The sequence below is a fragment of the Zootoca vivipara genome, chromosome 2 (genome assembly GCF_965207765.1).
Source record: "Zootoca vivipara chromosome 2, rZooViv2.hap1.1, whole genome shotgun sequence".
Lineage (NCBI taxonomy): Eukaryota > Metazoa > Chordata > Lepidosauria > Squamata > Lacertidae > Zootoca > Zootoca vivipara.
In genome coordinates, this window is record NC_142584.1 from 18,186,411 (window position 1) to 18,206,739 (window position 20,329).

Sequence of the window (20,329 nt, forward strand, 5' to 3'; positions counted from 1 at the left end):
GGCTCCAGGAGCTTTCCTGCAGCCAATCGGAAGCCCGGTCAGACTTTTGGGTTCCAAAGAATGTTTGCAAACCGAAACACTCACAGCGTTCGGAAGCCAAGGTATGATTGTATCTGGTTTTCAACATTGTGATACATCCGCAGCTAAATACTGTGATACATTCCAGACATTGTGATATATTGGTGTACAGTGGTGCCTCGCTAGACGAAATTAATTTGTTCCACGGGTCAATTCGTCAGTTTCCCATAGGAATGCATTGAAACTTAATGCGTTCCTATAGGCTCTGGGGGACTGGCGGAAGCTTCTCCTGCCGCCGCTTCTCGCAGCGCAAAGCCGGCATGGGGTGCAGTTTCGGAACGCAGTGGGGGAACGCAAGCGGCGAAAACCCCCGCTGCTAACTGCCTTTGGCTGGGGTCTGGTGGCGAAAGCGGCAAGAAGGGGTCCTCCCCTTCTTGCCACTGTCGTCAAGCCAGACCCCAAGCAGAAGGCAGTCTGCAGCGGGGTTTTTTCGCCGCTTGCGTTCCCCCAAGGGGGAGGCAAACGATTAAAAAACCCTGCTGCAGACTGCCTTCTGCTTGGGATCTGGCTTGACGACAGTGGCAAGAAGGGGAGGACCCCTTCTTGCCGCTTTCGCCACCAGACCCCAGCCAAAGGCAGTTAGCAGCGGGGGTTTCGCTTCCCTCGGCAGCCGCCGCCTGGCTTCGGACGGCGGCTGCCGAGGCAAGCAGCTGTGTGCCAGGCAGCGCGGGAGAAGCGGCTCCTCCGCTTCTCCCACTGCCGCCTGGCACAAAGCCGACATCGGGCGGGGCTTCAGAGAGGCGCATCGCTTCTCCGAAGCCCCGTCCGATGCTCCCTGGAATCCGTGGCGTGGTGGTGGGAGGAGTAGTGGGGGAACGGATCAGTTCCTCCACTTCTCCCCCCTTCTTCCCGCGTTACAGCCCTTTGTGTTCCGCTGGTCTCTGCCGGTTGCCCCTCGCCGGCAGAGACCAGCAGAACACAAAGGGGAACGAACTGCAGCGCCGGAAGAAGGCAAAGGAAGATCAGCTGAGAAGCGCTGACAGCTGTCAGTGCTTCTCAGCTGATCTTCCTTTGCCTTCTTCCGGTGCTGCAGCTCGTTCCCCTTTGCTAGACGAATGCCCCTTTAGGTTTTGCAATCGGAGGTTTTTATGGCCACACTTCGCAAGACGAAGCGGTGGCCATTAAAAAACTCATCGTCTTGCGAGGCAACCTCCGATCGCAAAACCTATTCGTATAGCGGAAAATTCGTCTTACAGGGCATTCGTCTAGCGAGGCACCACTGTATCTTCCTGGTGTATCTCGACTGCTTCTTCCTGCCAGAGGGGCAGAAGGACTTCCTCAAAGGCATGGATGAGGGCATCGCCGGGTGAAGCCACCACATGCCGCAGAGGGTGGAGCAAGCTGCATTGCTAGGCTGTACAGCTTGTTCCTCCCTCCGCTTCTCTGAGCCTTTCAGAGGAAGTTGGGGTGGTTTCACCCCAGCACCTTATGGGGGCCGGGGGACTCCCTCAAAGGCGCCTGCCTGCTTTCACCCTAGCGGACGCAGAGTTTCCTTACTTCTGATTCCATGAGGAAAGACATAGCCCAGCCATGTGGCAGTAGCCAAGTGCACAGAGCCTGTCCATTTTCACATGGGTGGGCCACCTCTTTCTCCCGGGAGGCCTGCTCATGTGAAGGTAGATGAGGCCACTTCGTGAAGGCTGTGTTCACACAGCAGGGGGGGATGAGGCCATTGCATTAGCTGGAGGCGCGGGGCTTGAACAGCTGATAAGCAGGCTTGCTTAAACTGCCCGCTTCTCAGCTGATCAAACCCCCACCCTGACTTGTCAAACTGCTCTACTGAGTGGTGCACTTTGAAGAAGCTGCCTGCCAGCTGCTTCTGAGTCTCCCGCTGTGGCAGTTTCACCTGGCACCTCGCCGGCTGGGGCTAGTGCAGCTTTTTTCAACATCATGGTTTATCGCCATTTGGCTGGTGATAACTGTGATGTTGAAAGCCCTACTCTCTGGTCAAGCCACCATCACAGGCATTGCCCAGGCCTATATATGAAGACACACACAGGAAAAAAACCTTACCGCTTGACGCAGTTTCTCAATGGTGTCTGCACCAGATAGCTCTGGGGGGATTGTGAGCAGGCCGCTGTCTGTAAGAAGAGAAGCGGGCTTGTTTAGCAAAGGCATGGAAAATGAAGCCCACAGGAACTCACTGACCTGTGTGCTGCTATATCACATTTTCCTAATTGTCATGCCTTGTTCCCTGTAAGGCCACGCTGAATGGTTTACCTGTGCCAGGTGAAGGGCTGCTGTAGTCCGGGCCCGAATGACCGAGGCGGAAACTAAACATGGGTTTGTCGGAACCGGATCCGTCTTCGATGCCGTCTACAACCCTTCAGAGGGAGATAGGAAGTGGGGAAAGAGCAGCTCATATACCAGCCCTAGGAGGATGGAATTCTATATCCCAGATCCCCAAGCCTGTCCCTATTGGAGTAACCAGAAGACTCCCATGTGCAAGCTCATAGTCCAATAATGGGGCAGGTTCTTAGGGGACAAGTGCCGCAGGTATGCCAGATGGGGACTAAGAGCACATGGGCAGCAGATGTTTCCTGCAGGAGAAAAACCCTTCCATGCCCCCTCTCTGTGAGAACTCAAATGCTGGGAACTCTCCAGAGGTGTCTATAGAAGCACATTACTCATCTGTTATACTGTATCAGTCACATTTTACACTGAAGCATCTCAAAGCAACTTACAGGATAAAAATAGAAACAACAGGGATAAAAATAACAAGGAACATTAAAACCAAATATAAGAACAGCAATAAAACAAAACCTAAATTGTGTTTTTTTGTGTGTCTAAACAAATCCTACCACCCTGCTTAATGCCTGTGATTTCTTTTTATGCTCATCCTTTTAACTGGTGACCCTCCATATTAAATACCAAAAGGGCCTGGGTAAATAAAAGTATTTTTGCTGAAAGCATACAATAAGGGTGCCATGTGTGCTTCCGAAGGGAGGACACTCTGTAAGTTGGGAGCCACGACTGAAAAAGCCTCTTCTTGTGTCTTCACCCTCCTCAACTCCCTTGGAGACAGCCCACTGAGAAGGGTATCAGATTATGAATGCAGTGTCCGGTTTACTTCATGTGGGGAGATGGTATTTGCAGGTTCTGAGCTGTCTGCGGGTTTTATAGGTCAAAAGAAGCACTTTGAAATAAGCCTACTGTAGACTAAATTGGTAGACGCTGCGGTCATGCCAACATTGCTGCTACACCTGCAGACCATCTTGCCCTGATCAGCAATCTGGCTGCTAAATTCTGCACCCGATGCTGTTTCAAAGGCAGCCCCACATATGACTCACTGCAGTAATCTTACCCAGAGATTGCCAGAGCCTAGACAACAAAAGCTAGGCTATCCTACGCCACTGCCTGCATTCTCCATTCAACTGCTCTGTTCATCTTGTCTGTCTCTCTGTGCTCCTTACCTGGGGCTGAGGTCTGGGGGGCCACTGCAGGGAGCTGTATGTAGCCGCAACGCTGTGGGACGTGAGGAAGTTTCAGGAGGTGGGTGGCGTGGAAAGCCTGACCGTGGCGGGTGATTGCCGTGGCCTCCAGCGGAGGAAGGGATCAAGGGGCTGGAGGGCTCGTCGTCCACAGTCTCTGGGGGCAAGCATGGAGTTCTGCGGCGTGAAAGGAACGAAGTATCTGAGTCCTTCCCCAACGTGGAAAGCAATGCAGTGGGTGCCCTGTTGCTCAATGATGGGGTCTCGGCCTGCAAAGGAAGGAAAAGCAAATGCAGCCTTTTTTGAATAAATGCTTTCTAGGTTTATATACATATACACACTCGGAGCATTGTAACTCAGCTCCTTCCTTTTCAGCATCAGACAGCAAAGAGAAAGAACAACGGACAAATGTCCTACATCACAGAAACACAGTAATACAAACATCCTGTCTCTGTCACTTCCCACAATGTGGAATGAAAACATACACCATCATGTGATAAAAAACAATCCCATGACTGCAACACGGGAGAAGAATCCTAACGGAAAGGGCAATAGGCAGTGCCATGAAGAACAAGGAGCTCTGCCTAGTGACAGTGTCACAAAGGGTGTCTCCACAAAGCCACTGTTTTGTAGGAAGAATTCGAGTGCATGTTGGAAAACTAGGTTCGCACAGTTAAAGTGGTTTTGGGGATTCTGTCACCAATCTACTTAGAAGAAGAAGAAGAAGAAGAAGAAGAACTGGACATTATGCAGTTTTGAAAACAGGAGGGAAATGAATTGAACAGCATGGAATTAATGAATGACTAAAAGGCAGGCATGTAGACATCCCAGAAGTAAATCAGAATAAATTCTTGTCATATCACAGATCAGAACAAATGCTCACTAAAGACCCAGACACAATCCGACCCTTTGTGCAAGCAAATCAGGATGAATGCTCAATAAATGGGTCACATTGAAGGGCCTTAAAGCACCCACGACCCTTTCAAAGGCAATGGTTGCTTATTCCTTACAGTGCTTTCCTCCCTGTTGCAGCTGTTCTTTCCACTCACCTGGAAGCTGCTGCCTCCGCCCAGGTTGTAGCTGAGCTCGCACGGGAGCTCGTGGCGAAATTTGCTGGCAAATTCTGGGTAGAGCTCCAGGCTGGCGAGAAGGCCAGGCAAGCTCAGGCACTGCAGGTCACAGTAGGTGAGGCCCCGCACGTCCGCATTGGCCTGGACCACCTCCTCCCTGGATGAGATGTGGCAACCAATTAAGTCCCCCTTACCTGAAAGAACGAGAGGCAATTGGTGAGGCCCAACTTGCAAAATAGTACTAGAACTAGTTTTGAATGAGGCACTCTTCCCCCTTGGCATCAAAAGGTCTGTCGAGCTAGTTCTGTGGAACCCTGTTGTGGGGTGTGTGTGTGCGTGCGTGCGTGTGCACCTGGGTCAGCCAACCTGCAGCACCTACCTGGATTGCCTTAGCAAGAGAAGCAGGGTGCTGGTTTTCTAAATGAACTCCCGAAATGGAAAGTGGCATTGGCAGGGCTTAAGAGTTGGGGACACAAAACAGAACAGATCTTCCATCTTTGGGGTGGAAATGTTCCCGTTGTCTTGGAGGTGTATACAACTTCAGGATGCTGTTGCGGAGTGATATGCTTCCATTTCCCCTCCATATAAAAACTTTATTATTATTTATTGAATTTATATACCACCCTATACCCGGGGGCCTCAGGGCGGTTCACAGAATAAAATCAAGATACAAAACCACAAAATACCTAATAAAAATAAAAACAGCAACCCAACACCACCATCCCCCCCCCAAAAAAACCACACAAACAAAAATACATTTTAAAAGGGCATAGGATGTAAATCAGGTCAACCAAAGGCCTGGTTAAAAAGGAATGTTTTTGCCTGGTGCCTAAAGGTGTACAATGAAGGCGCCAAGCAAACTTTCCTGGGGAGCCACTGCAGAGAAGGCCCATTCTCGTGTTTATAGCATGTCAAGGAGAAGACCCTAGTCTGAACCTTTGGTTCTCCACATGCAGCAACTCTTAAGCAGAGGAGTCTGCTTGCCTGTTCCTCCCTCCCTCCCAAATGCCATCAAATTTCCCACCCCTTCTAGGAGGGAAGAGAAGGAGCAGGAACAAAAGAGGTCCCCCCGTACCTAGGATGGCGAGCACAGTGCCGTCTTTGAGCACCTCCATGGAGCCTGAGCAGACAAGATAGAGCGCCTGAAGGGCATCCCCCTTCCGGATCAGGTACTCCCCTGGCGTGCAGAAGGACATGCGGACGCTGAGCGAAAGGGAGCGCCGGCAGCCCCGGCTGGCCCCCTCAAAGAGGGGCAGCTGCAGGAGGTCCTTGTGCAAGTGGAGAGCGATGTCTGCGCGAAGCTCATCCGGGAGGCTCTGCAGCAACTGGAGGGAGGAAAGGGAGGCAACAATGGTCAGGGTGGCAGCATCAGGACTGGGACCATCATCAACACATGTGGCCTGGTGGCGCACTCCCCACAGCTTTTCCCCAAAAGCACATCACAAAAGTGAGAGAAGAGAGTCTGGTTAAATGGGCCCAAAGACCCACCATCACCACTAATGGCACCGAGTGCATAAAAGTCAAGTGTAGAGACCACATCACAATGGAGGACAAAATGAAAAATACAGAGTAGATTCTACGGTTTGTGGTCTCTTACCATAGTGACTTCCTTCCCTACTCCCTCCCTCTTTCACACACATTCTTTCCCCTTCCTTCCTTCCTTCCTTCCTTCCTTCCTTCCTTCCTTCCTCCCTCCCTCCCTCCCTCCCTCCCTCCCTCCCTCCCTCCCTCCCTCCCTTATACAGACACACACAGACAAATACAAATTTCTTCCTCTCTTCCTTACACACACACACACACACCAAGTCCCCAAAATGGATGGCCTCTATGGCTCTACCCTTTAACTCCAGCTTTTGGGACGAGACTTTTGGAAAGAATGATTCAGCCCAAGATTTAAAAGGAGCAGCAGATCTTTCTTCCTGAATGCAGAGAGCCAGTTTAAGCCCCGATTAGCATGCAAGATTTGGACTGGGGTGATCTGGATCGAAATCCTCCGTCGTTCCTCATTGTGGGGCCCACAGCCAGTCACACAACCCATTGCTGATGCAGTCACACCTTGGTTCTTGAACGGAATGCGTTCCGGAAGCCCGTTCAACTTCTGAAAACGTTAGAAAGCCAAGGTGTGGCTTCTGATTGGCTGCAGGAGCTTCCTGCACTCAATCGGAAGCTGCGTCGGACATTTGGGTTCCAAAGAATATTAGCAAACCAAATCACTCATTTCCGGGTTTGTGGCATTTGGGAGCCAAAACGTTTTGAGTCCTAAGGCATTCAACAACCATGTCATCATGACTCATGAGGATAACACTACCTACATTGCTTTGAATCCCTTGGGAGTAAGGATGGGATGCCAATGTGACAAAACAAACATACTGCTTAATTCCACCTGCATCTGCTACATTTCCATCTGAGCTCAGAGACGGTGCGGAATTTTGCAGTGGGCACCAAACGGCACCTGATGAACAATGGCTTGTTTTGTTTTGAAAGAAATAAGATACAGGAAGGTTTTGTGAAACCTCATGTGCCAGAGGAAGAAGTTTCCACTGGCCAGGACACTGCTGCTGCTGCTGCTGCTGCCCTCCCCTCTCCATGATCAGCAGAATAAAACCACATAAAAACCCAGCACACAGGCTTGATATGAATGTCTTACACAAGCCGCAGAATTCAGCTGCTCATTTTGATGTCTCCCGCCTTCTGTTTTAGCACCATGTGCACACAGCTCTTCCCACACCTAAGAAGTCTTGGGTGCCGGAGGCAGCAATCTTCCTGAATACCAGTTGGGGGAAGCCAAGGGAAGGGAGAGAGCTCTTGTGCTCAGATCCTCCTTGTTGGGTGACCACTGGGATGGACAGGACGCTGAACTAGATGCAGGGCTCATCTTACACTCTTATCCTTGGAAAAAGGTCTCACAGGTGTCCTCCTCCTCCTCCTCCTCCTCCTCCTCCTCCTCCTCCTCCTCCTCCTCCTCCTCCCCTCCCCCACCAGGCTCTGATAGGGCAGTTTGATACAATGGACTCTCAGTGATTTTCCCAAAGTGGGCAGTGGGATTCCCTAGGGGGGCACTAAGAGGCAAGGGGACAGCAGGGAAACATTGGAGGTGTAAGTGACTATAACACTTTGAAAAGCTGGCATAACTGGATCGAGTGAATAAATTAAATAATTTTAACTGGATTTTGAATAAATGTGCAGTTGTTTCTGTGATGAATTTTATTCTGCTATCCTCAGTGGGTCGTGCAAACTGCTCTTCTGATTAATGGTGTGTGGTTTTTTTTTGTTTACAGGGTAGGGGGTGCTGGGGAGGAGCTCATGGAACCAAGGCGCCCCCCCCCCCAAAAAAAGTTTGGGAACCATTGATGCAGCTGTTCCACAATGAAAGATGGCCAGAGGGGAAGATTCTGAACGGAATGCAAGGTTTAAGGCAGGCACCCCCAAACTCAGCCCTCCAGCTGTTTTTGGACTACAGCTCCCATCATCCCTAGCTAACAGGACCAGTGGTCAGGGGTGATGGGAATTGTAAGTCCCCAAACATCTGGAGGGCCGAGTTTGGGGATGTCTGCTTTAAGGTTAAAGCACCAACAGTGTGCACCAACGAGGGCGGATTTCAGCAAGGACTGAGGGCGAGCGAACATTTCCATTAGTTTATGCTCCTCACCTACTCTTATTTCCTTGACCCCCTTAATAGCCAAACCACCTTTTCTATGCATTCATTGCTATGTCCCTGTATTCCACTCTTACTATCATTGCTCAACCCCCAGGGGAAAAAACCCAGCTGCCTGCTTCTGTTGTGATCCGCATCCTCACATGTATTCAACGCTTATTGCAAGGAGTTCAGTGTGGCGCATCATGCTCCTTGCCCAATTTATTCTAATCACAACTGTGAAGCAGAGAGTGACTGGGACTATGCCATTCCCCTGAACTGCATGGTGCTCAGGAGTTTAGCCTTGGATTTGATATTCACAAGTGTTCAGTAGAACAGAATGCTTCACCGGCTTTCCTGAGGCACCTGTGCACTGCTGAGATGCCCTGATCTCCTTCCTCACCAGCTGCCCTCTCTGCCTCCTCCCAATCCCCTGCCCCCCCTGGGTGGGAAAGCTTCCTCGTGGTTCGGACCCACACCCCGCCCAGGCCTCCCGCCTCACCTCACGAGTATCGATGCCGTTGCTGGCGCTCCAGGTGGCCTGGAAGTACTCCAGCATGCGCTGCTTCAGTGGCGGAGGGATGCGGTGGATACGGATATAGTCGCGCAGGTCGCGCGTGCGGCTGTGGTAGAGGAAGCGGCGCGCATACATGCGCTGGATGATGGCGGTCACGTTCCCGAAGACTACCGCGTGCATCAAGGCTGGGGGGAGGGAGGAGAGGAAGGAGAACGGCGTCAAAGCTAGTCCACCAAACATGGAGCAGAATGTCCCCTCCGCCACCCCTTGCTGCGGGATTAATGGCTACCCTGTGCTGCCTACCTGTGCAAAGTCCAAGCAATATATGTGACCTAAAAGCACAAGCCAGGCATGGCGGCTAAGACACTGGTCTTCCCCGCCCTGCCTTTCCCTGAACAAAAAATCCATTGACCTGCAACCTACGTACATTGACTCCCAGTACGTTTCCGAGCACAATTCAAAGTGTTGGTGCTGACCTTTAAAGCCCTGAACGGCCTAGGCCCAGTATATCTGAAGGAGCGTTTCCACCCCCATCGTTCAGCCCGGACACTGAGATCCAGCGCCGAGGGCCTTCTGGCGGTTCCCTCATTGCGAGAAGTGAGGTTATGGGGACCAGGCAGAGGGCCCCTGTGGAACGCCCTCCCGTCAGATGTCAAGGAAATAAACAACTATCTGACTTTTAGAAGACATCTGAAGGCAGCTCTGTATTGGGAAGTTTTTAATGTTTGATGTTTTCTTGTGTTTTTAATATTCTGCTGGGAGCCACCCAGAGTGGCTGGGGAAACCCAGCCAGATGGTAGGGGTATAAATTACTACAACTACTACTACCACCACTATGCAGGTTGCAGAATTCTGAGGTAGTAGAATGTACCTCTTCAGGCTGCAGGTGGTGGGTCACCTTTATGAAATGTCAACCCCCCCCCCCAATTCCCTGCAAGTAATTAAATTCCCTGCTAGTAATTTTTTAAAAAGGAGCACCACTGTACTCGTTTTCTACTTGTGGGGTGCTTTTCACATAAGGGAGCATTAAAAACACAACTTCACCCCCCCACCACCACCACCTGCAGCGTAAAGTAGTACAGGCCATTCTGCCACCTCAGAAATTAACCCATCTCACTCCAGGCTCATTCTGCTGCATATGCAAGCCCAGAAAGGCAGAGTTGTCCATTCGAGGTTATCAGTCTCAAATCAACAGGTGTAGAAACAGAGCTGCAGATGAGACCCTGTACTGCGTATTTCTCTTTTAAAGCCTCCTGGGGGGGGATCTGGCATTTCACCTCCAGTTCATTAACTTTAGCGACAGCTGAAGGTGTTCCCTGATTTTGTGACTGCTCCACAGACGCACAGAAACAGGTCCTGGGTGCAGAAGCCAGCACCCCGAGACTCTCTGCTTTCGTTTTCTAGGGCAGCAGGCATGAGTGCAGTAGGCCTTGGCTAAGCTCATGGACATTCCTGTCCCTGTCCAAGAATGCCACAAGCTCCTAACACTTGGGCCAACCTGCATCCTCCTCGCTGATGGTTGGCCACAGTGGATACTAACAGCAGGTGCTCACGTTCCCCCCTCCTCGCTTATTTCCTACCTTCTTTCATCTAAGGGCAGTGGGTCTGATGTTGGACTGCAACTCCCATCATCCCTGACCATTGATCATGCTTGCTGGGGCTTGCTGGGAGTTGAAGTCCCACAACACCTAGAGATTAGGCCTGTATTGAACCAACCATTTTTAAGAACTGGGGCCCTCAAGCTACCTTCCTGCCGTAAGGGAAGGTTCTCAAAACACCAGCACCGCGCCTTGCTGGAGTTTTGGGACGGTACCAAAATAAAAGCCATATTTATAGAAGGTGCTTGCCCCACGGTTGTCATGATAACCAGATTGCCCAAGAGCTGCAAAAAGCAAAACGAGGAGGAGGAGGAAGAGAAGAATGACGTGTTGTTGTTGTTTTCTTTTTTAAAAAAGCCCACTGCCGCCCCAGGCTTAGGGCCTTACTCACCCCCCACCAGCATGGTGCAGATGGAGAAAATCTTCTCCGAGTCGGTGTTTGCCGACACGTTGCCAAAGCCCACACTGGTTAAGCTGCTGAGGGCGAAGTACAGGGAGGTGATATAAGCGCTTCTCAGCGAGGGGCCCCCTAAAAGCTCCCATGTGCTGCCGTTCAGAGCCGGGCTGGTCCCGTTGGTGGAATCGTCCTCAGCGCTGCTGTTCCTCTGAGCCAAGTAGTAGGGCGTCTCGAGGCGACGGGCCAGCTCCTGCAGCCACCCTGGGAGGAAGGGGAAGGGGGAAAGCAGGTTATTAGAAAGAGCCCCTCCTCCCGAAAGCTAGCCGGCGAAAACCTTCAAAGAAACCAAGGATCTGGAAAAGGGTGCAGCATCACACACACACAAACACACACATTTGCATGAGCACTCCTGTGCCGTTTACAGGTAAGCACTTTCCTTTCCAGAAATAAAAACATCAGAACTTTGGAAATAATCATGTTACATGGGCAGAGCGAGACAATGCCCCTTGCTTGCAGCTCCACCTATCACAGGAGCTGTGTCTTTGCAAGCAAAAAGGTTCACCCCAGTAAGAGCCAGTGTGGCGTAGTGGTTAGCGTTCGTGTAGGACATGGCGACTAGACATTCTGATTTGGCGCCTGCAACCCAGGTCCCAGAAGCCATTGGGGAGCTTTTATATCCCAGTTTTAACATGGTAAAAAGTAAAGGACCCCTGGACGGTGAAGTCCAGTCAAGGCGACTATGGGGTTGTAGCACTCATCTTGCTTTCAGGCCGAGAGAGCCGGCATTTGTCCACAAACAGCTTTCTAGGTCAGGTGGCGAGCATGACCAAACCGCTTCTGGCACAACGGAACACCATGATGGAAGCCAGAGCACATGGAAACGCCACTTACCTTCCTGTCGCAGCGGTACCTATTTATCTACTTGTACTGGTGTGCTTTGAAACTGCTAGGTTGGCAGGAGCTGGGACAGAGCAACGAGAGCTCACCCCGGGATTCGAAACCACCAACCTTCTGATCGGCAAGCCCAAGGGGCTCGGTGGTTTAGACCACAGTGCCACCAGTTCCCTCCACTACTGCTCACAATCACAGAATCTTTGCTCTGGGGCTCCTTAGCTAAGGCATTTGGTCCCATTTTCTGCCACAAGGAAGAACCCGTGAACAGAAGGAAACGCTTCATCTGAACAGGGGGTGTCGTTTCCAATAACAGGACAGTCAAATGGCTCTCAGCAGCTCAGGGTACGAAGGGGACTGGCATCCCCTTTTGCCCTGTGTGTCTGTGCCCAAGGTCTGCAACAGGAGATTGCCATGTGTACAAGCTTGCACCACCAGGGTCCAGATTGTGCTGAATCCCTTGTGTGTGCAGTTGTACAGGTGAAGGCTGCCCTCATGGGTGTAGCCAGGATTTATATTGGGTGGGGTGGGTGGGGAGAGGTAGGACTGAGCTACCTGAGACAGAAAGCGCCACCCAAGTGACCTCAGCGAGCATTTGAACTTCAAACATTCTGATTATTTCTACTTTTAATTACCGGCAAGTATTTTTAAAAAGCTTGATATGTGGGGGGCAGCTGTCCCTCCACCCACACGCCCCCTGGCTACGCCCATGGCTGCCCTGCTGCAGGCTTTCGAGCTGAAGGCATGGGTGAATGAGGTCAGAGAAGAGCTAGTCTCAGCACATCCCACTCATGCGCTTATTCAGCAGGCGTGTGGTACTTGCGGAGAGCAATGGCATGCTGTCTTCAGGCAGCAGAAAGGAGGAGTCGCCCTGGATCCAGCAGAAGAAGCACCTTGCCAGTTCCCCCCTCCGGACTGTTGTGGGGCTGGGGGGAGATCAGGGGGTTGTCCTATCGGCCAGCAACTTTTGAATGTCAGGGTGGGCCCAGAATTAAATCTCTCTCATCCATGATCTGATTATGGATGAGGAGGCTGATCTGGCATGTATCACTGAAACCCGGGTGGGTGAACAGGGTGGAGTTGGTTTCATCCAGCTTTGCCCACCTGGGTACTCAGTGCAGCACCAGGCCAAACTCGAGGGTCAGGGAGTGGGAGTTGCTGTGGTCTATAGAGATTCTATCTCCAGGCTCTCTGTCCAGTTGGGGGGAATCTAGTGTGTGCATTCCTGACGTTGGGGGACAGATTAGGGATTCTGCTGGTTTACCGCCTGCCTCGCTGCCCAGCAGTCTCCCTTCCTGAGCTGACAGAGGCGGTGTTGAGGACTCCCAGACTACACAGGTTGAAGAGACCAGTTTTTCTGGGCATGGAATTCCTTTGGTTGTGTGTGTGTGTGTGAATATTCTGTCCATCAATATTCTGTTCTCCCTTCCCCACAATTAGTTTGCCCATGCCCCCACAATGCTGGCAGAAATGACATAGCATTTTCTCCCCACCCCAGCTACTCTCAGGGTTACCCTTTACTTTCCCGTTTACTGTGGATTCAGGGCGTTTTTACCCATTCTTGGAATCCATGGCGGATCTACTGGTTTCTTCCGAAATAATGCACTGCGTTTTGGTGTGGCTTCCCCTAAGCCAGTTTCACTCTTACTTCAAAACTTTTTGGAAATCCCAGGAGTATATACAATGCGAGGGTTTCCTGGGGTTTGTCCTACAAGTCTGACGGGGAAGGGGGAGGAGAGATAACGTATTTTGGAGGAGCACCCCACAGCCTGTCCACTGCAATCCTACCTGTGTCTACTCTGAAGTAAGCCCCCACTGAATTCAGTTGGGCTTACTTCCTGGTTAGCACCTCATTCATTTAAAAACACGAGGAGGGGGCACGAGATCCCTGCTCACCTCTGCCCATCATACCTGTGCAAACGAAAAATGAGCGGGGGGGGGGGGTCGGATCTGTTTCCTTTCACTCGCTTTGGTTTCCCAAAGGGCCAAGAGAAGTTGGGATCTTCAGGCAAGCTCCATAGAAATCCCTTTCCCCTCTCTTGCCAAAAACATCTCAGCGCACACAAAAGAGCCCAAAACATGCCCCCAAACCACCTAACATCAGTTGCGCCAGCTGCAGTTATCAAGGGGAAAATATTGCTTGCTTTTTTAAAAAAGTGACGGGGGGGAGGGGGAGGAAAACGGTGTGCGTTTGTGTCAGTAAATCCCACACCGGAGATCAATTAAGCGAGGGGTTTGGGAGATATCTCCCGACTGTGCGCTAAGTGGGAATAAGCGCCACCTTTTGAGCACCGAGGACCCGAGTCAAGGTAAAGAAAGTGGTTGCTTGCTAATCCTGCCGTCACGCAGTTCCAGGAGTCGGGCAGACAACAGTAATTATAGGAGAACTCATCGCCCCCAAAGTGAAAGCGAGCGTGCGCGCCAGGACTATTATTTATGTGGCACCAGCAGCATCGGCTTGCTTGCACGCGCGTGCACGCACGCGCACACACGTGTGCCACGCCCCCACTGACTCGCACAATCCTTGCTTATGTGGTGGGAAGAGCAAAGACACACACACACCCCAAATAAAACAACCACTCACCGATCCCCGGCAGCTGAGAGGGGCTGCTCTCGACTTCGCGCTGCCCGATGAAGTACCAGACGCAGGCGACCCAGTGCGCCAGGAGCGCAAAGACGGTCATGAGGAGGGTCAGCACCACGGCGCTGTATTGCGAGTACCGGTCCAGGTTGGGCAGCAGCCGCAGCAGGCGCAGGAGCCTCACCGTCTTGAGCAAATGAGCCCCGAAGTACTGAGTGGGGTGGGAAGGAGAGGGAAAAGGAGAGAGAGAGAGAAGTTGCGTCAACTTGCATTGCCCCCTCGGGGAGGGGAGGGGAGCTACAATGTGGATGGCCCGGGTGGGAATCGAACTACGGAAGAAGAGGAAGTCCTGGAGGGCTGACTGAGAGGAAGTTGTGGGAGAGTGGTGCGCATAGGTGCCAACTACCTGGAACCCTGGGTGCCCGAGCACCCACAAAATTTTCCATCAAGGGACTAAGCACCCACAAATATTGGTGCCAGGGCAAAGCATGCTGCATGACACCCAGGCCCCAGGCACCCACGGTTGTGGGGACAGGTTGGTCCTCCTGGTGATGGGATCCTCAAGAATGGGGCTGCAACCAGATGTGGGTGGGTCGGGGAGGGGGGAGCTTGCCCCTTCAGAATGCCTCTCCCTCTGAATTAAATGTAAGTTCAGACCTTCCAAGTGTCCCTATTTTCCAGGGGTGTCCCTAATTTAGAGAAGCCATCTCTGTTTCTGATTTGATCCCGGAATGTCCCACTTTTCCTTAGGAAAATGTTCTCATTGGAGAAATGTTGGAGGGTATGGAGTTATCCGACCCCTGAGCCATCTGAAGGCAATCCTGTACAGAGAATTTTTTAAAAAATGTTTTCTTATGTTTTTATATATGTTGGAAGCTGCCTATAGTAAAAAGGGCGGGGTATAAATAGTAAAATTATTGTTATGGAATGGGATGTCCCTATTTGCATCGGAAAAATGTTGGAGGGTATGTAAGTTTACTATCTTTCCTCCCAAAATTTAAAGCATGACTTTTTCGGGGTGGGGTGCGGTGGGCAGAGTAAGGGAAAGAATAGCAATAAAATATATACCGGGTCTGCTAATGAATTAGCTTAATTAGCTAAACAGCTTTAAAGTGCATCACGCTTAGATTTAGCTTTTTGCCGTTTCCACCAAGACACCAGCGAACAGCCCAAGTGGCCGTCTCGTTATCACATTTCTGGATATAGGCCTGCCATAAACTGGGAGGTCATCTGCAAAATGGGGGTGGGGGTGGCTGGGTGGGTAGAGCTCAAAACTGGGTTGGAGCCCAGGTACCACGACAGCCCCCTAGCAAAGAGGAATAACTATGCCTTAATTTAAGAGTGAAGAGTTCCATAGGAGCTGATGGAAGCTTCTGGCCTAGAGCTAACAGCAGTTTTGAAGTGGGGAGGGGTTTTAAGCAGAACCACACCACGGAGGCGGTGGGGGAAGAGGAAGCTTGCCTCCCCACATTCAATGTTTGCAGTCCTGTTTGTCCTCCCACACACACACAGCGCTGAAGCTGTTATGGTTTGAAAAACAAAAAACAGGTGCATTCAGTGTTTTCATGTTTTTAACACTGGGCAATCACCTAAGAATCTTCTGCAAGTTGGTTTATTTTTATCGTTGCATTAATGTCTCCTGCTAAGGAGGCCACGGGTGGCGCTGTGGGTTAAACCACAGAACCTTTGGCTGATCTGCTTGACATCCTATGTGGGTTAAACCACAGAGCCTAGGGCTTGCTGATCAGAAGATTGGCGGTTTGAATCCCCGCGACGGGGTGAGCTCCCGTTGCTTGGTCCCAGCTCCTGCCAACCTAGCAGTTTGAAAGCACATCAAAGTGCAAGTACATAAATAGGTACCGCTACAGCGGGAAGGTAAACGGCGTTTACGTGTGCTGCTCTGGTTCGCCAGAAGCGGCTTAGTCATGCTGGCCACATGACCTGGAAGCTGTACACCGGCTCCCTCGGCCAATAACGCGAGATGAGCACCGCAACCCCAGAGTCGGTCACAACTGGACCTAATGGTCAGGGGTCCCTTTACCTTTACCTAAGGAGGCCGTACATCCCCTCAGAGGTGACTCTACCAATCCCATTGGGCATTGCCGAGCTTGGAAGGACATGCCAGCTTTCCCAAACTGTTTAAGCTCAGATGCTAGTGATTATTAGCCCTCACTGGGCCCTGAAGTGTGTTTCAGACAATGTTGATACTGTAACTTGAATCAACTCTATGATGCATTAGCATGGGCTATTTTAATTCACGCCTGGGGTGAAGAGCACCTCTGAGCATATACAGAGTAGATTTCTCTCATGCCTGATGAATCACGGTTCTTGTAATCCATAGGGATGGAAGGCATGACTCTGCTGCAGAAACATATTCTAGGGTTTCGTTTTTGCTTACATGTAAATTAAAGGTTGAGGAAGAGGGAGAGGGAGAGAGACTAGTCTCAGTTACCCAACTAGGTTATAATGCCAGCTTTGCCCAGCAAAATGGCACCAGGCTGCCAGCGGGAGATCTATGGGCAGCTGCAGACTTTGCCCCTCCCCTTTTTTGCATCCTGTAAAACAGCGCCTCACCAAAAACTCACCACATTGACCTTGAAAGCATAGAGGAGGTCGAACGGCAGTGCTGCTATGAGGTCCAGTACAAACCAGCGGGTCAGGTAGTGCAGGAAAATGGCACGAGGGTCAAACACCACCTGCCCTGACTTGCTCACAAAGGTGGTGCGGAAATTCAGCACGATATCTGGAAAGAAAGGGCGGAAATGTTAAGGAGCAAGTCTGCAGCAGTTGCACCAGTGATTGCTGTTGGACTACATTTCCCATAATTCCTGACTGTTGGCCATGTTGGCTGGGGCTGATGGGTGTTGGAGTCAAGCAGGGCATGTGAAGGGCTAGCTGTAGTTTCCCCATCACCGCTGAGCTAGACTATGGTCTGCCGTGAAGCTAAATGGAAATAAGGAAAGAAACACAGCTTTAATCAGGATTGGCTGCCTCCTTTCTCTGGGAAGTACAACATTCCTTGTAATGCTAGAGAAGATATGCAAGGGAATGTTGGATCCAGCCAGTCAAAACTTCCTGTCCCTGTTCCTCCTGGCTGGAGCATCCTCCCTTTTGCATGTGATAGAAGGTGGGCGTGACCCTAACCTGTCCAAGTAACAAAAGGACGAGTCACGCAGCACACCTCACTCTTTTTCACTTCCTTCCTCATTTGACCAGCTTCTAGCTAGGACTGCTCTGCTTGCTTCCAGCTAGCCGAAGACTGGGATCATTCCTCCCTATGGGATTGATCCGCATGTACATATTTGTAACTAAGTCTGCCTTCAGGGATCACACTGTGCTCTGCCTGATAATGTGTAAACCTTCTTTTTGTTACTTATCAATAAGACTGCGGTGTCTTTATTCTTTTAAGAGGGATTCAAGGGAACTTACCAGGAATGTACAATTCAATCTGAGACAGTGAGAAGCTGGCATGAGCCTGCAACCAGCTATCTGCTGTGTATGTAAAAAGGGGAATGTAAACTCTGCGAAGTAAAGAAACTTGCTAATGCAAGTTAGGAAGGATATTAATAAACAATATATCCTCTCCTGCCACCCTGAACATTCCCAAACTTTCAGCTCAAACGCTGAGGAAGGCATAGGAGCGGAGACTGCGGGCTGAAAGGCACCATGAATAGTAAAGGAGGTGGCTCTGCCTTAACTGCTTCACCTGATAAATGGGAGCAATTAATGACTGCACACTAAAGTGTTGTATCGTGTGTTTGTTTGTGTGTGTGTGTGAGTGAGTGTTATCAATTGACCTATCATTTGATGACTCAGAAATGAATGTGGAGACAATGTCTGTTGGGAATTACTCAATTGAAGTAACGTGAGGTAATGAGAGCTATAAAAGGCGCCTGCTGGTTGAGGAGGCAGTTTGCTAGGCGGAATCTCTGCCTGATGCTGTGATAGAGGAAGGAGGGAAACTTTTACACCTTTGCATGTAAGGACTAGGAGGTAGTGTGTTGTTGTTGTTTAGTCATTTAGTCGTGTCCGACTCTTCGTGACCCCATGGACCATAGCACGCCAGGCACTCCTGTCTTGCACTGCCTCCCGCAGTTTGGTCAGACTCATGTTGGTGGCTTCGAGAACACTGTCCATCCATCTCATCCTCTGTCGTCCCCTTCTCCTTGTGCCCTCAATCTTTCCCAACATCAGGGTCTTTCCCAAGGATTCTTCTCTTCTCATGAGGTGGCCAAAGTATTGGAGTCTCAGCTTCACGATCTGTCCTTCCAGGGAGCACTCAGGGCTGATTTCCTTCAGAATGGATAGGTTTGATCTTCTTGCAGTCCATGGGACTCTCGAGTCTCCTCCAGCACCATAATTCAAAAGCATCCATTCTTCAGCGATCAGCCTTCTTTACGGTCCAGCTCTCACTTCCATACATCACTACTGGGAAAACCATAGCTTTAACTATACGGACCTTTGTCGGCAAGGTGATGTCTCTGCTTTTTAGGATGCTGTCTAGGTTTGTCATTGCTTTTCTCCCAAGAAGCAGGCATCTTTTAATTTCGTGACTGCTGTCACCAGCAGTCGGTAGTGTGGTAGTGTGAGGTAGTGCGGCAGCACCTAAACTTTGGAACTCCCTGCCTAGTGAGAGGGAAGCAGGCGCCTTCACTGTATTATTACTTGTGCCTGCTAAACTCATTTTTGTTTAGGGAAACCTTCCCAGATATCTAGAATGCTGGTGTGCTTTTCAGTTTATTGTGGGTTTTGACTTATAACGTATTAAATAGTTTGTTTTACTTGCTAGGATTTTTTAAAAATAGTTTTATAAGTTTTGTGTCTTTCTTTCCCAATTTGATCCTTTTACATGGTTTTGTATGTATTGTGGTATTTCATGCAATTTGACTTGCGTTTAGTTTTATTGACCATAGTTTATTGTAATTGTTAAGAGTGAATTTCTGTTTAATTATTATTTGCTGATGTTCTGAGTGTTAATTTTATTGCATACTATTATATTCTAATAGACTGCTGCAGATGCCCGATTATCATCTTCCAAAGCAACTATATTCCGAACTTAAAAATGGAAAGCATAATGCTAGTGGTCAACAAAAGTGGCTTAAAGACTCTCTCAGGGCAAACCTAAAAAAATGTAGTATAAACACTGACAACTGGGAAACACTGGCCTGCGAGTGCTCCAATGGGAGAACAGCCTTTACCAAAGCTGCCATGGGCTCTGAAGATGCTCGAACTCAGAACGAAAGGGAGAAATGCGCTAAGAGGAAGACACGCTTGGCAAACCCTCACCGTGATGATCTCCCACCCGGAAACCTATGTTCCCACGGTGGAAGGACATGTGGATCCAGAATTGGCCTCCACAGTCACTTACGGACTCATTGTTAAGACCGTGTTTATGGAAGACAATCTTCCTTGGCTACGAGTGATCGCCAAAGAAGAAAGAAGAAGATCTAAGTCGTTCCATTTTAAAGTTATGTTTTATTATGACTTTTTGTATTGATTCAGATTGTTATAAGGTGTGTGTTCTTCGCTGTATATTTTGTTGCTATAAACTGCCTTGTGCATAGCAATATAGAAAGGAGTTATACAAATTTAAAGCGAAATGAGAAGAAAAATAATAATTATATAGTCTCAGTTTTTTGTAAACTACTTTGAGGGTATAGTATCAAGCAGTATATTACTTTTATGAAATAAAGAAATGGAGAAATCAGCCACGGTTGGCAGCTGGCAAGCATGGCGCTGCATATTGCATTGCTTCTTTGTTGTTGAAAGTTTGATATCTGTTACATGCACACACACATGTGAACAAAGCCGTTTTGCTTCTTGAACTTGGCACAGGGATCCTGACATCAGCAAAGGCGGGCAGATTCAGTCCCTTGCAAAGCAAGGGTTTAACAAACAAAGGGAGCTATGTATCTGTATAAAACTTGGAACAAATCACACAGCTGGATACAGGAAGAGGTCATGTTGTGAATAAACTCTCTCTTGTGGATTAAAAGAGGCTGGAGATCTTGCAAATACTGCTATTCAGTCAACAGCGGTGTGCTTAATGACTGACTGCGGAGACCTCTGGCTCCACCTCCCAGGTAAGGGTAGGAACCAGGAGTTCCCCACCCTTTCTTCCACCCCTGTCTC

The 20,329-nt window shown here is 49.9% G+C and overlaps 1 protein-coding gene across 1 annotated transcript in view; it reads right to left on the reverse strand.

Moving 5' to 3' along the window:
* Positions 1-20,329, reverse strand: part of KCNH3 (potassium voltage-gated channel subfamily H member 3) — a 31,848-nt gene that overhangs the window by 778 nt on the left and 10,741 nt on the right. Inside the window, exons 5-13 of the mRNA XM_035103891.3 lie at positions 16,783-16,940; positions 14,201-14,408; positions 10,720-10,986; positions 8,716-8,915; positions 5,655-5,904; positions 4,559-4,773; positions 3,492-3,778; positions 2,299-2,402; positions 2,092-2,159 (exon numbers count right to left, since the gene is read on the reverse strand). Of these exons, the coding sequence (XP_034959782.2) occupies positions 2,092-2,159; positions 2,299-2,402; positions 3,492-3,778; positions 4,559-4,773; positions 5,655-5,904; positions 8,716-8,915; positions 10,720-10,986; positions 14,201-14,408; positions 16,783-16,940 (1,757 nt within the window). The remainder of the gene's footprint in view (positions 1-2,091; positions 2,160-2,298; positions 2,403-3,491; positions 3,779-4,558; positions 4,774-5,654; positions 5,905-8,715; positions 8,916-10,719; positions 10,987-14,200; positions 14,409-16,782; positions 16,941-20,329) is intronic.